At 40.2% G+C, this 18,450-nt stretch overlaps 1 protein-coding gene across 3 annotated transcripts in view; it reads right to left on the bottom strand.

The window, feature by feature from the left end:
• SBF2 (SET binding factor 2) overlaps positions 1-18,450 on the bottom strand; it is a 499,999-nt gene that overhangs the window by 65,264 nt on the left and 416,285 nt on the right. For all 3 annotated transcript variants that reach the window (XM_068989002.1, XM_068989003.1, XM_068989004.1), the window contains 6 exons: positions 12,878-13,048; positions 9,860-10,122; positions 8,489-8,661; positions 7,586-7,659; positions 5,923-6,118; positions 941-1,068 (listed from right to left, as the gene is read on the bottom strand). In XM_068989002.1, coding sequence (XP_068845103.1) covers positions 941-1,068; positions 5,923-6,118; positions 7,586-7,659; positions 8,489-8,661; positions 9,860-10,122; positions 12,878-13,048 — 1,005 coding nt within the window. The remainder of the gene's footprint in view (positions 1-940; positions 1,069-5,922; positions 6,119-7,585; positions 7,660-8,488; positions 8,662-9,859; positions 10,123-12,877; positions 13,049-18,450) is intronic.

Genomic DNA, 18,450 nt, shown 5'->3' with positions numbered 1-18,450 from the left:
AGAGCCTTTAGACAGCATCTCTTGGCATCTGTTTCTGGAGGAAATGCCTGTGGCTCTTCTATGGAAGAGGCAGAGCTCTGAGACCACAGCATTCTAGTTTAGAGTCCTTTGGCAGTTGGAATAATGAAGAAATCCCTAAGAGATCAGTACTGTCATGAGGCCAGAGCAGGTCTGGACCTACAGATCAGAAGGCTTACATTTCACACAACCAGAACATGGAAGTATTAGGGAGAGCTTCTTGACTGGAAGGAACAAGGCAAGAACTGGAACCCCTGGAAATCTGAGAAGCCAGAAACAAGGCACAAGAGTGGGAAGAGCAAAATGTGCTTTCAAGAATTTTTTTTTTTTTAAAGCAAAACTAAGAAAAGATCACTCTTTTGAGTGTCTGGTTAGTATCAGTACTTCCCACAAGTTCTGAAATGTTCAGCGCTCCCCGGAAAAATCTTTGCTTCATCAAAGTTTACTTATAATCAACAGTATTTTAGCCCTAGCTGTAATTCTCTGTAATTCTCAGAGATCTGCCTCTTCCATAGAAGAGCCACAAGCATTTCCTCCAAAAACAGATGCCAGGAGATGCTATCTAAAGGCTCTATCAAACACAAATTGAAGTATTACATGGCAGAGAATAAGAGTCAACAGTGTGAGTCTGAATTTCTGAGATCACTCAATATCGACAGATAATCCATTGTTACTCTGAGCTGACTCAAGGGCTCAGGAAACAGAGGATTAAATAAATCCAATGCTGTTCACGAGCTGACTCAGTCAAAGATTACCATCACAGAACCTCTGATCCTCCTTCTCTAACTCCTGACCATATATGATCAAAAGAAAGTGGCTATCATTTGTAGATGACATCATTTGTAGAAATGACAAATGTCTACAAATGACAACATTTGTAGAAAAATTTTAATAGCACAATGGCAGCTCCCTTTCTTAATACCTGAAAAGACGCCGATGTGATCTGCAGTCCTTCTTGCATGTTCTGTTGTAGTTGATTCTGCATTGTGATCTTCTTCTCCTTGGTGATGGAGGCAATGGGGAAACTTCGTACAACTGTCTGCTCACCAACTACAGGAAAACAGGGCACAGACTAAGCAACAGCGCTTTACAGCTCATTTCTAGAGTCTCTGCTGCTCATTTTACCAGCCTCTGCTGGAGAAATGTGTCTGGAGAGGACAATGTCCAGGAAGGAGGCAATACCAAGTACCATGATTCTAGAATTGCATTCATTAATCATGTTGCACGGCAATTCATTCCTGACATACATTTCTTTCCTGGAGTGCAGGAATGGTCCCAAAATGCCAACCTTCATTCTAGTTTCCCAACCTATTGTGTGTCACACAAGATCATCTGGTTTAAGGCATCTTACAGGAAGGGTAGGTATTAAACAGAAGAAAAGAAGTATCTTCAAATGTTGAAAAGACATTTATTATATTTAATATAAGAATAAAGCAAAAGAGAAAAGACTGTTAAGATAAGACAGTTAAAATTTGTTTCTGAATAAAGGCACTATACTATGCATATATGCCTTCAGAAGATATACTGGGGTTAGGCCCAAGATTCTTAAACTGAACTGAAAGTCACTCAGTCATGTCTGATTCTTTGTGAACCCATGAACTATACAATAGAATGGGAAAGATTAGAGATCTCTTCAAGAAAATTAGAGAGACCAAGGGAACATTTCATGCAAAGATGGGCTCAATAAAGGACATAAATGGTATGGACCTAATAGAAGCAGAAGATATTAAGAAGAGGTGGCAAGAATACACAGAAGAACTGTACAAAAGAGATCTTCACGACCCAGATAATCACAATGGTGTGATCACTCACCTAGAGCCAGACATCCTGGAATGTGAAGTCAAGTGGACCTTAGAAAGCATCACTACAAACAAAGCTAGGGGAGGTGATGGAATTCCAGTTGAGCTATTTCAAATCCTAAAAGATGATGCTGTGAAAGTGCTACACTCAATACGCCAGCAAATTTGGAAAACTCAGCAGTGGCCACATGACTGGAAAAGGTCAGTTTTCATTCCAATCCCTAAGAAAGGCAATGCCAAAGAATGCTCAAACTACTGCACAATTGAACTCATCTCACATGCTAGTAAAGTAATGCTCAAAATCTTCCAAGCCAGGCTTCAGCAATACATGAACTGTGAACTTTCAGATGTTCAAGCTGGTTTTAGAAAAGGCCGAGGAACCAGAGATCAAATTGCCAACATCCGCTGCATCATGGAAAAAACAAGAGTTCCAGAAAAACATCTATTTCTGCTTTATTGACTATGCCAAAAACTTTGACTGTGTGGATCACAATAAACTGGAAAATTCTTCAAGAGATGGGAATACCAGACCACCTGAACTGCCTCTTGAGAAATTTGTATGCAGGTCAGGAAGCAACAGTTAGAACTGGACATGGAACAACAGACTGGTTCCAAATAGGAAAAGGAGTACGTCAAGGCTGTATATATTGTCACCCTGCTTATTTAACTTATATGCAGAGTACATTATGAGAAATGCTGGGCTGGAAGAAGCACAGGTGGAATCAAGATTGCCAGGAGAAATATCAATAACCTCAGATATGCAGATGATACCACCCTTATGGCAGAAAGTGAGGAAGAACTAAAGAGCCTCTTGATGAAAGTGAAAGAGGAGGGTGAAAAAGTTGGCTTAAAGCTCAACATTCAGAAAACATTCAGATCATGATATCTGGCCCCATCACTTCATGGGAAATAGATGGGGAAACAGGGGAAACAGTGGAAACAGTGGCTGACTTTAATTTTGGGGGCTCCAAAATCACTGCAGATGGTGATTGCAGCCATGAAATTAAAAGATGCTTACTCCTTGGAAGGAAGGTTATGACCAACCTAGAGAGCATGTTCAAAAGCAGAGACGTTACTTTGTCAACAAAGGTCCGTCTCGTCAAGGCTATGGTTTTTCCAGTAGTCAGGTATGGATGTGAGAGTTGAACTGTGAAGAAAGCTGAGTGCTGAAGAATTGATGCTTTTGAACTGTGGCATTGGAGAAGACTCTTGAGAGTCCCTTGGACTGCAAGGAGATCCAACCAGTCCATCCTAAAGGAGATCAGTCCTGGGTGTTCATTGGAAGGATTGATGTTGAAGCTGAAACTCTAATACCTTGGCTACCTGATATGAACAGCTGACTCATTGGAAAAGACCCTGACGCTGGGAAAGATTGAAGGCTGGAGGAGAAGTGGATGACAGAGGACGAGATGGTTGGATGGTATCACTGACTCAATGGACATGAGTTTGGGTGGACTCCGGGAGTTGGTGACAGACAGGGAGGCCTGGCATGCTGCAGTTCATGGGGTTGGAAAGAGTTGGACACGACTGAGAGACTGAACTGAACTATACATAATCCATGGAATTCTCCAGGCCAATATACTGGAGTGGGTAGCTGTTCCCTTCTCCAGGGGATCTTCCCAACCCAGGGTTCGAACCTAGGTCTCCCGCATTGTAGGCAGATTCTTTACCAACCAAACCACCAGGGAAGCCCCAAGATTCTTCAGAGTTTAAATATTAAAGGAAGAAATGAAAAATATAAATATTTATCAGCTACCTGAGGACATGAAGATGAGCATCTAGAAAAGCAGCAGCACACATGAGGTCTCCCCTGGAAAGCTAACAGTTCCTCATGGGAGAGGACAGCCACATGTCGAATACAACAACATGCAATTAGCCCCAAGGTTTGAGGGAACTTTAAAGACTTCAGAAGTGAGAAGACTTCTGCATGCTAGATGGCTAGAGAATTAATTCCTGGAAGAAGTGACAGGGCAGGTGAACCTTGAGGAGAATGGAGGTTTGGATCTGCAGAAGGGAAAAGGGTGGGCATTTCAGGTAGCAGTACAAGTAACAGAACAGGACAGTGATGAGCAAGGACCCTCAGCTAGTAAGCCAGAGAGGGTGAGACGTGAACTAGGTATATCTGACTTGAGACAGAAAGAAAAGACAGTGAAGTCACTCAGTCGTGCCTGACTCTTTGTGACCCCATGGATAGTAGCCTGCACCAAGCTCCTCCGTCTGTGAATTTTCAAAGCATGAGTACTGGAGTGGATTGCCATTTTCTTCTCCAATATCTGACTTAAGAGCCCCTTTATTAACTAATATACTTCCTCATTCCTTGAACCTCTAAATTCCTAACCTGGAAAAATTCTGATTATTCTTTTATGTTAAACTCATATCCAGAGATTAAATAAAATCAAGATGTACATAAGATTTAAGTTCTAAAATGTATTCAACAACCTATGTTTATATCACTCATGTAAAATGATCAGATTCCTATGTGTCATTAAAGGAGAAATTTTAAAATTTAAATTAACTTAAAAGAGAAATACAAGAGGCAAATAAAAGGGTTTTCTCTGATGAAAATAATTTTCCTAAACTGTGACATTAACCCCAAAATTATCAGGAAAAAACAAGAGACCAATACAAATTTTCACACTAAGTATGGCTTTGATTTCTTTAAAAGATGTAATTTAGAGCAGTTTAAATGACCAACTATCTCATATATTTATAAGCCCAAAATGTTATGTGTATGGCCATTGGGCTCACAAAGGTTTCAGTACAAAAAATGGTAAGTATCAGATATCTAGTTTTAAAAATATACTTGCTTACAAATACAAATGTAATTTATTTACAGTAGTATCACAGAAGAGGATTGAGAAATTCTGCTCTTTCACTTTTCTTCAAAATGAACACAACTATTCCTATTGATTCATTGTTTATTGAATTTTATAAGCTTTTTGCTTTCATGTGATAAACAGTCTTTATGACCAAGATAATAAACCACATTGATTTTAGGTCAGCATGGGATTATATAACTGTGAGAGTTTGAAGATAATACAGTTCCTACATCTGAATCCCACTGTCTGACAAAGTGCACAGCATACAGTACATACTCATCAAATGACAACTGAATAATTTCAGATGAGGAAGGAATTCTAGTGACCATGTTTCCCCATGTTTCTCAATCCTCAGTATGTATCAAAACTATACAGATGTCTGGGTCTCCCCCTTCCTAGCATCCTATTACAGATTTCAAATTAGTTGTTTGAGAGTTAGACCCAGAATTTTTTTTTTAAAGGTTCCCAGATATTTCAAATACACAGTCGAGGCTGAGGACCACTGGATTATCACCAAACGAGTTCGATCCCCTCATTTTATAAAAGGGGAAATTGAAACTTGGATCAGGGGACTTACTTAAGATATCCAGATTGGTCAACAATGCCTGAAACCTGGGCTTTTTGATCTAGAGTCCAATAATTTCACTCAAAACCTTATATGCTTACCAACTAGAATAGTTTACCCAGAGGCTACAGTGATTTAAAAAAGATAATTCAGATTTGATAGCGTATGCTATTCTTTCTAATGCAGAAGACTGCAGACAGTTGTAGAAAACAGAAGTTGATAGAGTTTAGTGAGCAGAAGAGCTTTCTGCTAAGAGAGGAAAGGATTAGTTGAAACAGAATGACAGAAGTGGGTGGGGTTAGTTAAGTTAGTGCTGCACAGCCCTGTAATACTTAGCACACCCTCCCTCTCACAAAGGGGATCCTGAATCTGGAAAACCTCAGCCTTAACAGTTTACTGCAGCATTCAGAAGGTGGGGAAAATCAGCAGGGGATGCCACTAGCAGCTAGATACTCTGAATACCCTGAAATCACAAAATGCTACTTCATGAAATTATTATAGTTTCTGTGGATGAACCATAGTTTGCTGTTTAGAAGATATCCTTGGTTCTTTAAACAAGAATCCAAATTATCATTAGGTTTAACAGACAGTATTCTAAAAAAAATACGTGTGTGACAAAACGCTTACTTTGATTTCGAACTGACCTACAAATCACTGCACACAGATGGAAGCAAAGCCTCACATAGATATCCCTGTTCTGATGACATAATATGAGCCTTACCTAGTTGATCATGGGGAGTCCCTCTGAACAGAATTCTGTATGTGGTAAGGAACAAGGCTCCTTCTGCTGGCAGAAGCTGAGGGCCTCCAAGAAGGCCTCCAGTGGCTTCTTCTCTTCCATCAGGATCCAGTAGGACTCGAAGGCCTTCACAAACAATTTCTTCTCCTGGCAGTAGAGCAGGTCTAAGAATCTTGGGCTAACAATAGACAAAGTTATTTTAGACACAACTCTAGAGAGATTTCCAACCCTTAGACTAAGGTTACCTTGTCAGTTACAGATCTAAAAATGTGAACCACACTTCCTACGTAGCCAAAATGAGTAAACAGATTTGAGAAGAGTCAGAAATGATGTTTCTGCATCCAAATGTAAAAAGACTCTCTGCAGCATTACTTATTCACAGTAAAATTGATGGAAATTACTAAACTATTTGAGATACCTCTTCAATGGAACATTTTGCAACCGTCAAAAAGAATGGCACAGATCTAGATACATAAACACAGAAAGATGCCAGAATACAATGTTAAGTAGAAAGAGTTACCAACCAGTATGTACATTGTGATTTCCTTTTAGTATATGAACCAAACTGTTAAAGCTGGTACTGTCATAGATAAGGGTAGCGGTCGGGGTGAGGAGAATCATGGGAGACTTTCATTTTGTACAATGTGTGCTCCTTTAATGTTTCAGTTTTATACAAAAGCATCGTTAGTTTGCAAACTGAAAAAACATATTTTAAAAAATAGGCACGACTTTAAAGAGCCCTTCTTAGCCTTTAATAAAGATTAAGACAAAAAAAAAATGGCCAAGTTATGACCATTTACATATCTCGGGAAATAAGGAACCACATGATACACTCCCTTGAAGAGTTTAGTGCTAGAAAAGAAAAAGTCCATCTCTCCTGAAGCTCTAATACACTTAGAATCTTTTACTGAGCAATAAAAACTATACAAATCCGGACAATTCTCTTTGTTGGCTCGAGGAAGCTCAGAGCTAAAATGTAAAGCCAAAGTATAATGATCACTGCGTCTCAGATTTCTGATAGAATCATCTTTCCTTTCCATCTGGCTTTTGATTTCTCCTTTGAATTAATTTTTAATAGTTCTGTTACATAGGTAAGAGAGTCCTAAACCCTAGTTCCACAGACTGGTGCCAAACTAACTGCAAAATAATCACCTGTGATGCTTATTAAAGTACAGATTCTCAGGCCAAGTCCCAGTGTACTCCAATTCAGGAGGCTGGGCTGAGATTCAGGCCTCTCAATTTTTAATAGACTTCCCAGATGTTTGTGATGTATGCTTGTAATGCATACAGATTCAGGAACCTGGTGATTTTATGGTAATTGCCTTAAGTCATTTTTTGGGGGAAGGAGGCAGAAAATAAAAACTTGGCTTGGGCTTGGAAGTTAGAATGTTCACAATTTATGCCCTGCCTATAACAGTAGACTCAACAAGAGATTATTATTGCTCCTTTGTTGATCTCCTATTCTGCTTCACCATCCTTTTTATGAGGATCTACATGTAAACTCCTCTCAAAGTTTAATGTATCATTAAAACTGGAGCTGGTCTCTGTGGAATGTTAGAAGGTACTTTCTGTGGCAAAACAATCCACTGCTGCTGTTTCTGGAGGTTTTCCCCAGCCCTCACAGCGTGCAGTCCGGGGTGATTACCTTCTGTATAGGCGGAAGTCTTCTGCTCTCTCGGTGCACTGCTTCTAGGGCTTCAATGTGCATAGCTACAATTCCTGGGGTGAGCCAGAGAATTCAAAGCGAAAGAGCACCAAACAAGCAGCATTAAAACAAATTCTGGATATTTTAGAACTGAAAACTAATCAGAGTTTGGTGGTTCTTCAAAAAGCTAAACACAGAATTATCATATGACCCAGCAATTCCACTCCTAGGTATATACCCGAAAGACTAAAAATTAAACTCAGACACTTGCGTATGAATATTCATAGTAGTACTATTTACAAGAGCCAGAAAGTCACGACAATTCAAGTGTCCATCAACAGATGAATGGATAAAGAAAATATGCTATATCCATATAATAGAGTATTATTCAGTCATAAAAGGAATGAAGTCACAATACCTGCTACAACATGGATAAACCTTGAAAACATTATGCTAAAGGAAATAAGTCAGACACAAAAAGACAAGTATTATATGATTTTACTTATATGCATTATCTATAATAGGCAAATTCATAGAGATAAAAGGAATTAAGAGGCAACCAAAGGCCAGAGTAGAGAATGGAAAGCTACTGCTTAACGGGTACAGAGTGTCTGTATGGGGTGATGGAAAAGCTTTGGTAATAGACAATCGGTAGTAGTTGTACAGCATTGTGAATATAATTTATGACACTGAATTTTACATTTAAGAAAGTTTAAAATGGCAAATTTTATGATGTTTATTTTATACAATTTAAAACTATTTAAAAAACAAATCGAGACAAAAATAAATAGCATGACTAAGCTACCTGGAAGCCAAGTGCTATGCTGGAAAATGACCCATAAGAATAATCCTTATTCAATTATTTCTAATATTCTGGTTCTCTGATGTCTGCAAAGTGATTACCTGGTATCATGCAATGCAGGCTCTTGATATGATCCTGAGTAACTCCACTCTCCGTACAAACTTTGTCAATAAATCGGGTAATGAAACGCACAACAGAATTGGCAATGTCATTATTCTCTGAATCTTCAAACCCACTTTCTGTATCATAGCTCTCAGCTACACTTCCTGCAATACTAAGAAAGTCAAGGGAAGAAATCATGCTCAGTACTCAAATTTAACAAATGACTAGTATATCACGGTGACTTTCCACAGCAGTTTAAACTTGCTTAAAAGGATGTGTACTCAAGTAGAAACCTCACTTAACTCCATGGCTCCTCTATAAGTGATAGTGGCGAAACGCGATGTTTCGCCTACACTTGGAAGCTACCATCAGGCATTGTCCTTTGGACCCAACTTAGGTGCCTTAGTCAGTCACTATGTAAATCAGATTGTAGAAAATGTTATGAAAGAAAAAAAGGTATAAGAAAATGATGGATGTCCTACTTAAGACAGCAAGTTAGCAAGGTCTCTCTGGGTAGGTGACATCAGAGCAGAACACTAGATGAAGGGATTCTTGTGACTATTTCAGGGAGAGTATCCCAGATTTTGGGAATAACAAGTACAGAGGCCCTGAGGCGGTATCATGCTTTGAATGTTGAACAGGGAGACCAGTTTTGTTGATAGAGGAGTGTAGGAAATAAAGTCTTGAGCAGCAGCCAGGGGCCAGATCCTGTTAGGCATTATGGTCTATGGGTTTTATTTTCAGTGGTACAGGAAGTATTTAGGGTTGAAATAGTGTTAGTTGCTCAGTTGTGTCCGACTCTTTGTGACCCCATGAATTGAAGCCTGTCAAACTCCTCTGTCCGTGGGATTTCCCACGCAAGGATACTGGAGGGGGAAGCCATTTCCTTCTCCAGGAGATCTTTGTGACCCAGGGATCAAACCTGGGTCTCCTGCACTGTAGGCGGTTTCTTTATCATCTGAGCCAATAGGAAAAGTGTTAGAACAAGGAATGGTTGAGGACATGATTACAGGCAAGTGCACTGGGTCAGATGAGGAAAAGGAGGGCCGAGAAACAAATAATCACTTCCATTAGTACTTTTCCACAGTGCTTTCTGTAAGTTGCTGTGGCAGAAAGTAACTGAAAGGGCTAAATCAGTAATGGGTGAGACATTTAAAAAGTCAGAGGTCATAAAAGAGAAGAGGGTATAGGAGGTAATTAAGAACAGTTGGATGTAGTCAGTCTTTTAATAGAGAAAAGCTGAGTAAGTCTGAAGGTGAGGAAAACGGTTAATTTTTGAGATATGTATAGCACTATTTACCCCAACTACTTTATATTCTGTGCTAAACCAAGAAGGATAGGAGTGTCTCTGTGTGTCCACATTTCAGTACCTGTTTGTGACAATGCTGTTGCTCCCACTCTCCCAATCTCCTGGGGCTGACGCTCTTAGGAGCTTGTTTTTACTTGAATCCAGCGGAACCAGCAGATTGACCATGAGGTTTGCAAAGTGAATGGCTTGACTAAAGACAGTGCTTTCCTCACGCTGCACCAGCTCCTGCTGAGTTGATTTGCTCAGAGTAGGCCAAAGGCGTAGCTGCTCAGCTGCCAGGTCCATTGCTGTCTTCTCCTGATATTGGTCATCAGGAAGTTTATCCTAAAAACCAAACCAAAACAAAACAAAATAAAAATCTATCACTTCACATGAGCTTCAAAAAACATGGAAGATGTTTTAATAATTCATCTATTAAATACCTATGTCAGTAAAAGTGGAAATATCTTAAAAAATATAACAAGAACATGAAACTTAGTCTTCCTTTTTTTCTGAGCTCCAACAGGCCTTGAATGGAACCATGTGACAAATCCAAGGAGACAGCAGCAAAGCACTGAGGTACATACTTCTCACTGCTAACATTTCACTGCATTTATTGATACTTATCTCTGGCTCTATCGCCTTCAAGTCGCCAGTTACAACAAACTATTGACCTGAAATACCTGTAAATGCTCTGGTCAAACGCGCCAGTAGCATTTTCTAATACTCTGCTATGTTTCTTTTCTTCTGCTCTCTGGTTGAAAAAGACAGAGTGACCTAAGTCACAAAAAAGTAGAGCTAGATTTCCTTGTAAATGTGGGAGGCAAACATCATCATTAAATGGGTATACAGGTGTCCATGGGATTTTTAAGAGGGGTTTCCTCTAGGCTGAAGAGTTAAACAACAGCAGTAACCCACACCCGCATAGTACTTTATAGCTTATGAAGAGCTGGTATATCTATGCTGCTGCTACTGCTAAGCTGCTTCAGTCGTGTCCGACTCTGTGCGACCCCATAGGCGGCAGCCCACCAGGCTCCCGCGTCCCTGGGATTCTCCAGGCAAGAACACTGGAGTGGGTTGCCATTTCCTTCTCCAATGCATCAAAGTGAAAAGTGAAAGGGAAGTCACTCAGTCTTGTCTGACTCTTAGCGACCCCATGGACTGTGGCCCACCAGGCTCCTCCATCCATGGGATTTTCTAGGCAAGAGTGCTGGAGTGGGGTGCCATTGCCTTCTCCAGTATATCTATAGTCTTACTCATATCTAACCTGGGGCTCCGAGACACTTTTACAGAATAGAGGACACAGAAGCAATGGCAGGTATTTGCTTTATGAATGTTTTGGAGATATACCAATGTTGTGCTAAGTCACCAGTCACGTCAGACACTTTGCAACCCCATGAACTGTAGCCCAGCAGGCTCCTCTGTCCATGAGATTTCCCAGGCAAGGATACTGGAGTGGGTTGCCATTTCCTTCTCCAGGGTATCTTCCTGACCCAGGGATTGAACCTGTGTCTCTTACATCCTCTGTACTGGCAGGCAGGTTCTTCATCACTAGTGCCACCTGGGTCCCAGGCCAATCATCTCTAGAACATGACCTCAAGCTAACACTCTTCGGATGTGGCCCAAGTTACCCCTTTACCCAAGTGCATCTGGTGTTTTTAAAGAAAAATCTGAGTTTTAAATTAAGAAAATAATTAAAACTAATTGTACAGTAATAATTTGGAATATCTGATAGATGTCAGATAGTGCCATTTGTTATTAAAAGTTTCTGTTCTTATCATATTCATGAGTAGACCAATAATATGAATAAAATTACTTGAGGCATAGAAATGTATGAATATCAGGCAGTTCCAGTTAACTATCTAGGTTCACTTATCTCACAGAGTATAAGGAAAATTCAAAATGGAGGAAAGGATCAGCAGCAATATATTAGCCCAGCATGTGGAAAAATTACTCAAAAAAACAAACAAACTAAAAAACACCCAACAAATTACTCCAAAAAATTACTCTTAAAGTGAATCAACACTAGTAATCAGCCCTTCATACTGCTCTAAGTTCAGTTAATAAGGACAGTAATTTCTAACTTTTATGATTTAGTATGTGCCAGGAACTCTTCAATGCCCTATGCTTGTATTAGACATTAAAAGCTTACAATAATCACGTCTGCTCATTTTACTAATGAAGAAATAAGACACAGAAAACTAAAGTGAATTGCCTAAGATCAGACAGCTAGTGTATGACATTTCAAAATTTCAAGTAACTTTAATCTGGGCTTCCCAGGCAGCACTAGTGGTAAAGAACCCGTCTGCCAATGCAGGAGACATAAGAGACGCAGGTTTGACCCCTGGGTTGGGAAGATCCCCTGGAGGAGGGCATGGCAACCCACTCCAGTATTCTTGCCTGGAGAATCCCCTGGACAGAGGAGGCTGGTGGGCTATAGTCCACAGGGTCGCAAAGAGTCGGACGTGACTGAAGTGACATAGCATGCAACTTTAATTTGACATTTCTTCAAGAAGTTAATTGCACAGAGACATCTGCCTAGGTATTTTAGGTTGACTCATTTCAACTTCCTATAAATGTTTCCAGGGAATTCTTATGAAAATATAATACAACAATTATAGTGCTACAGAACTGTAGTAAGAAGTTATTATGGGAAAAAAAATATCAGGATTCAATAGAAGAAAGATGCTTACCAGGGGGCTTCCTAAAGTAAACCCCAAATACACTGGTAGGAAGTGGCTAGATAATACCTGACTGAACTTCCCTTGAAGCCAGGACCCTGCTGCTGCTGCTGCTAAGTCTCTTCAGTCGTGTCCAACTCTGTGTGACCCCATAGATGGCACCCCACCAGGCTCCCCCGTCCCTGGGATTCTCCAGGCAAGAACACTGGAGTGGGTTGCCATTTCCTTCTCCAATGCATGAATGTGAAAAGAGAAACGGAAGTCGCTCAGTTGTGTCCGACTCTTTGCGACCCCATGGACTGCAGCCTACCAGGCTCCTCCATCCATGGGATTTGCCAGGCAAGAGTACTGGAGTGGGGTGCCATCGCCTTCTCCGAGTCAGGACCCTAGCCCCACACAAATACATTTCTTTATCTTACCTTTTGCTTCAGATGCAGGGTATGATTGTCCTCCTTGGCTGAGAGATACAGGGAGCGAACCTGTTCCTGTACCGCATTATAAAAGGTTGTCTCCCAAAACTGCTGATTCGTCCAAATGGGGTGGTCCTGTACACAGGTGTAAGCAAACTGGCTGACTCCAGGGGCCAGTTTCTGTGAGAACACATAATATATATCACCATGGAGCTGACAGGGTCAGGACAGTTCAGAAGGTTACAGAGGCCACAGATTAATCATGAATGTGATCAAAGGATTTATCTAAATACATCTTATGGCAATACAAGCTTAGCAATCAGCAACGTACACATTTTTAACTGGCAACTTTGGGCTTGCTATCAAGTCCTTTAAAGGTCTCTGTTATTTTATCTCTTAAAAGGGACATTTTAAAATCAAAAGTATATGAATAAGAGAATATATGAAAAGTACCTAAACACTGTACTGTGCATACAGCAGGAAATGTAGAGTTGGGTAGTTATTACAATTAGGACATATAATAAAATCCATCACAACCTAAATCTAAAATTCCAGACAGTTCAGAACTTTTTCTACTTGGTATTAGAGTACATTTTGGTGGGGTTAGGAGGGCACTAACTGAAATGCGAGTGAGCCTTCAGCTTGGCCTTACACACAGAATGAGGGCGTATCGTGAATTTCCCGCCTGCTCATTCTAGCCCTTTACCTCCTTACCAAGGCTGCTGCCTGGCTCACACACTCGCCAGCAGACTGTCCAAGCTGCCAGGGTATTTTCTGGTAACCAAGTCTGGGTGTGGGAAGGTCATCTAAAACCAAACCTTCCTTTCCAGGACTTCCTGCTGGGCTTCTAAGTAAGAGTAAATCTTTCTCTGTGATTAACAACAGAGGGATGGAGAAGGAAATGGCAACCCACTCCAGTATTCTTGCTTGGAAAACCCCACGGACAGAGGAGCCTGGTGGGCTGTAGTCCATGTGGTCACGAAAGAGGTGGACCTGACTTAGCGACTAAACAACTCTATTCAATACTGCTTATTCCCCCACTTGAGAGCACAGTGCTTGTGAATTCTTAGGCAATAGCAATTAGATATTTTCCTGCTTAATTTGAATACAGCTGAGCCTTTCTAGAATCGGGAGTTCTAATTTGTGTCAAATTAACCAAATATGGAATGTAAAAAAATATGCAAAGCTCCCTGGGTTAGATTCAACCTGGCAAATGGTTAGTAATATAATGTCACTTTTCTTCTGAGTCCTTTGATTATATCTGCCAGTTAAACTAATAAAGAAGCTATTAATAAACTATTAATTAAAAAAAGAATGGTAAAGAAAAAAACAACAGAGGGAAAGAAAACTAACTCTGCAGTCACTTGCAGCACTTCATAAATATACATCTCATTTAATACCGAAAATCTTGTAAGATGCATGTTGTTATTGCCAAATTAAAGAACAGGACACAGAAGTTCAAAAAGTTTAACTGAGTGATTGCCCAAGGCCATATAGCAATTACATAAGCGGTGGAACTAGGTTTCAAGCCCAAAGTTTGTTTCCAAATCCCCTGCCCTTTTTATTATAGCAAATTATCTTGAAAAGAAACTTAGAGCAAATCACATATAAATTGAATAACAGTTAGTACAACTCTCTGTTACTTTAGTCTTTTATTTTAGGATTTTATTTCCCAGAGTAACAGTCTGCCTTGAAACTTCTGCTATGACCTGACTCACCTTTCCACAGCTGTGGCTTTCATTTCTCAATGTTAAAAATGTCTCAAAAAAATTTAAACCCATTATTTCTCAGCAAATACTCGGTAATGGTCTCATTAGATAACTTTTCAGTCCATTTTATTCTTTAGAATTGAATTAATTTTTTTTCTATCAGTAAAACTAAAGCTTCTGATAATGTTAGTTTTCTTTTGAAGCAATTAATAAGTGGATTCTTTTCTGCTGAAATATTGAACACTGAAGATCACTATTAAAGTTGCATACATAACAGTTATGTAGCAAAGAGTTCATTCTTTTCTTAGGGACGCATAACAAATGTATAAGGTATCTGGTAAAAAATTATGCTCAATACATACAAACTTCCTTCTTGGTCTAGAGCAGACTAAATCTTCAACTGGAATAGATACCATGCATACCATGAAATGTACTGTAGTACTTATAATTGGAAGTGGGGTGGCTGTGATTTTTGCCTATTAGAGTCTGTGTACCTCTGAATCTCATGCGTAAGTCCCTTTCAAGGTAGGCCTATGTACTGTTGTTGGGATGATCATCTATTAACTCTTACAGGCAGCCACAAGCTAGAACTGACCATGACGCGAGGGTCAGGAAATCCTTAAGGGGAAGCTGCATGAGGACTGCTCATTTAAAACACAGGTACCTGTACGAAAAAGATCTTCACTACCCAGATAATCACGATGGTGTGATCACTCACCTAGAGCCAGATATCCTGGAATGTGAAGTCAAGTGGGCCTTAGAAAGCATCACTACGAACAAAGCTGATGGAATTCTAGTTGAGCTGTTTCAAATCCTGAAAGATGATGCTGTGAAAGTGCTGCACTCAATATGCCAGCAAATTTGGAAAACTCAGCAGTGGCCACAGGACTGGAAAAGGTCAGTTTTCATTCCAATCCCAAAGAAAGGCAATGCCAAAGAATGAGCAAACTACCACACAATTGCACTCATCTCACACGCTAGTAAAGTAATGCTCAAAATTCTCCAAGCCAGGCTTCAGCAATACATGAACCGTGAACTTCCAGATGTTCAAGCTGGTTTTAGAAAAGGCAGAGGAACCAGAGATCAAATTGCCAACATCCCCTGGATCATCGAAAAAGCAAGAGAGTTCCAGAAAAACATATATTTCTGCTTTACTGACTATGCCCAAAGACTTTGACTGTGTGGATCACAATAAATTGTGGAAAATTCTGAAAGAGATGGGAATACCAGACCACCTGACCTGCCTCTTGAGAAACCTGTATGCAGGTCAGCAAGCAACAGTTAGAACTGGACATGGAACAACAGACTGGTTCCAAATAGAAAAGGAGCACGTCGAGGCTGTATATTGTCACCCTGCTTATTTAACTTCTATGCAGAGTACATCATGAGAAATGCTGGGCTGGAAGAAGCACAGGCTGGAATCAAGATTGCCAGGAGAAATATCAATAACCTCAGATACGCAGATGACACCACCCTTATGGCAAAAAGTGAAGAGGAACTAAAGAGCCTCTTGATGAAAGTGAAAGAGGAGACTGAAAAAGTTGGCTTAAAGCTCAACATTCAGAAAACGAGGATCATGGCATCTGGTCCCATCACTTCATGGGAAACAGATGGGGAAACAGTGGAAACAGTGTCAGACTTTATTTTGGGGGGCTCCAAAATCACTGCAGATGGTGATTGCAGCCATGAAATTAAAAGACGCTTACTTCCTGGAAGGAAAGTTATAACCAACCTAGATAGCATATTCAAAAGCAGAGACATTACTTTGTCCACAAAGGTCCATCTAGTCAAGGCTATGGTTTTTCCAGTGGTCATATATGGATGTGAGAGTTGGACTGTGAAGAAAGCTGAGCGCTGAAGAATTGATGCTTTTGAACTGTGGAGTTGGAGAAGACTCTTGAGAGTCCCTTGGACTGCAGGGAGATCCAACCAGTCCTGGGTGTTCATTGGAAGGACTGATGCTGAAGCTGAAACTCCAATACTTTGGCTATCTCATGCGAAGAGTTGACTCCTTGGAAAAGACCCTGATGCTGGGAGGGATTGGGGGCAGGAGGAGAAGGGGATGACAGAGGATGAGATGGCTGGATGGCATCATTGACTCGATGGACATGAGTTTGAGTGAACTCCGGGAATTGGTGATGGACAGGGAGGCCTGGCGTGCTGCGATTCATGGGGTCACAAAGAGTCGGACACAAATGAGTAACTGAACTGAACTCTCTACCCTTGGGAAATCAGGGATAAAATGTGTGTGGTTCTGTGAATATGTAAACAGAAGTGACAGACACTGAGTCACATACTCCTTCTACACTCTACTTAAGGATACTTGGGATGTAGGTTGCACTTCAATTTTTTTTTTTGCCCCCACCACTCTAAGGAATAACAGTGACCTCAGAGGCAGTACACAGACCTATTATGAAAGAGATTTTAAAGGCATAAAATTTAAACAAGGTACAAGCGTGACTTTCCTATGAGTATAGCCAGGCAGCACCATTTCTTATGAACACATTGTAACAACAGATTCTAACATTTTGGAGTTCTGTAATTATATTAACATAGATGAGCTCAGAAAAACTGAGCTCTCAATAAATCCTTATCAGTTTCTTACATAGAGTTCTTTTAGGATCATCAATACAATAAAAAAGTTATTATAATAAATCTATTACAACTTGACAGAGCTCTATAGGAATTTGAGAGTATATTGAAGCCCTGCCTTCTTTTAGCATTTTTCTCACTGTTGCTGCATATTCACTTTACTTGGCACATATCAATTATTATCTTCCTATTTATTCAAAAACTAAAAGTGATTACATAAAAACTTCTCTAAGTGTTTCCTTTCTTTTTTTTTTTTCTAAGTGTTTTCAACAAAAGTGGACTGCATATGTTCCAAGGAAGAAAAATGGTGTGAAACAGTAGCCCAAAGTGTCAGAACCCCCTGCTTGTTTACTGGATGAGAATGACAGTAAGGTGAAGGGACTGTAGGATATGCACTTTTTGGTAGCAAGTCAGTCACAAATGGTGCTGGCATCTGATAAATGTATAAGAAATTATTAATTCACAAATACTTAAAACATAATTTTTCTAAACATGAAATTTGCTTCTTTTCTTTGTGGTTTCCTGCTATGCCTTCTGGAGAAGGCAATGGCACCCCACTCCAGTACTCTTGCCTGGAAAATCCCATGGATGGAGGAGCCTGGTGGGCTGCAGTCCATGGGGTTGCGAAGAGTCGGACACGACTGAGCGACTTCACTTTCACTTTTCACTTTCTTGCATTGGAGAAGGAAATGGCAACCCACTCCAGTTTTCTCGCCTGGAGAATCCCAGGGACGGGAGAGCCTGGTGGGCTGCCGTCTATGGGGTCGCACAGAGTTGGACACGACTGAAGTGACTTAGCAGCAGCAGCAGCCAGCTATGTTTTCTCAAGTGAAAGCAAGGTGCACTGAGACCTTTGATGTTTGAATGGGCAAGATCATTGCACTGATGGGCAGGTATGTTCTGAGGACCAGCAGAGGGCAGTAGCACCTTATTCTGTCTAAATTCCATGAGGGCTTTTTAAATAGGAATTGAAAAAAATGGAGCTCTACAGCCGGACTGGGCTAGAAAGTTGGGTGGAAGAAGAATACTGAGCGTCCTCACTGTACATTTGAGAGATCTCATAAAGCAAATGGATTTTCCCAAGGTCACATAGCAAGGTGTGGAAGAGAAGGGAATAGAGACAAGGTTTTCTATTATTTTATGTCATTTCTGTACAATACAAAAATTAAGATACTCCATCAAACAAAACTATAATTATCTAGAGAAAGATACAATAATATCTGCTCAAGGATTCAGATTCACTATATCCTGTGATAGTAGTTTTAGTAAACAAGAAAATAA

Source organism: Capricornis sumatraensis, chromosome 16 (assembly GCF_032405125.1).
Source record: "Capricornis sumatraensis isolate serow.1 chromosome 16, serow.2, whole genome shotgun sequence".
In the NCBI taxonomy this organism is placed as follows: Eukaryota; Metazoa; Chordata; class Mammalia; order Artiodactyla; family Bovidae; genus Capricornis; species Capricornis sumatraensis.
The sequence above is the reverse complement of the archived record's forward strand: the minus strand, read 5'-3'. Positions and strand labels throughout refer to the sequence as shown.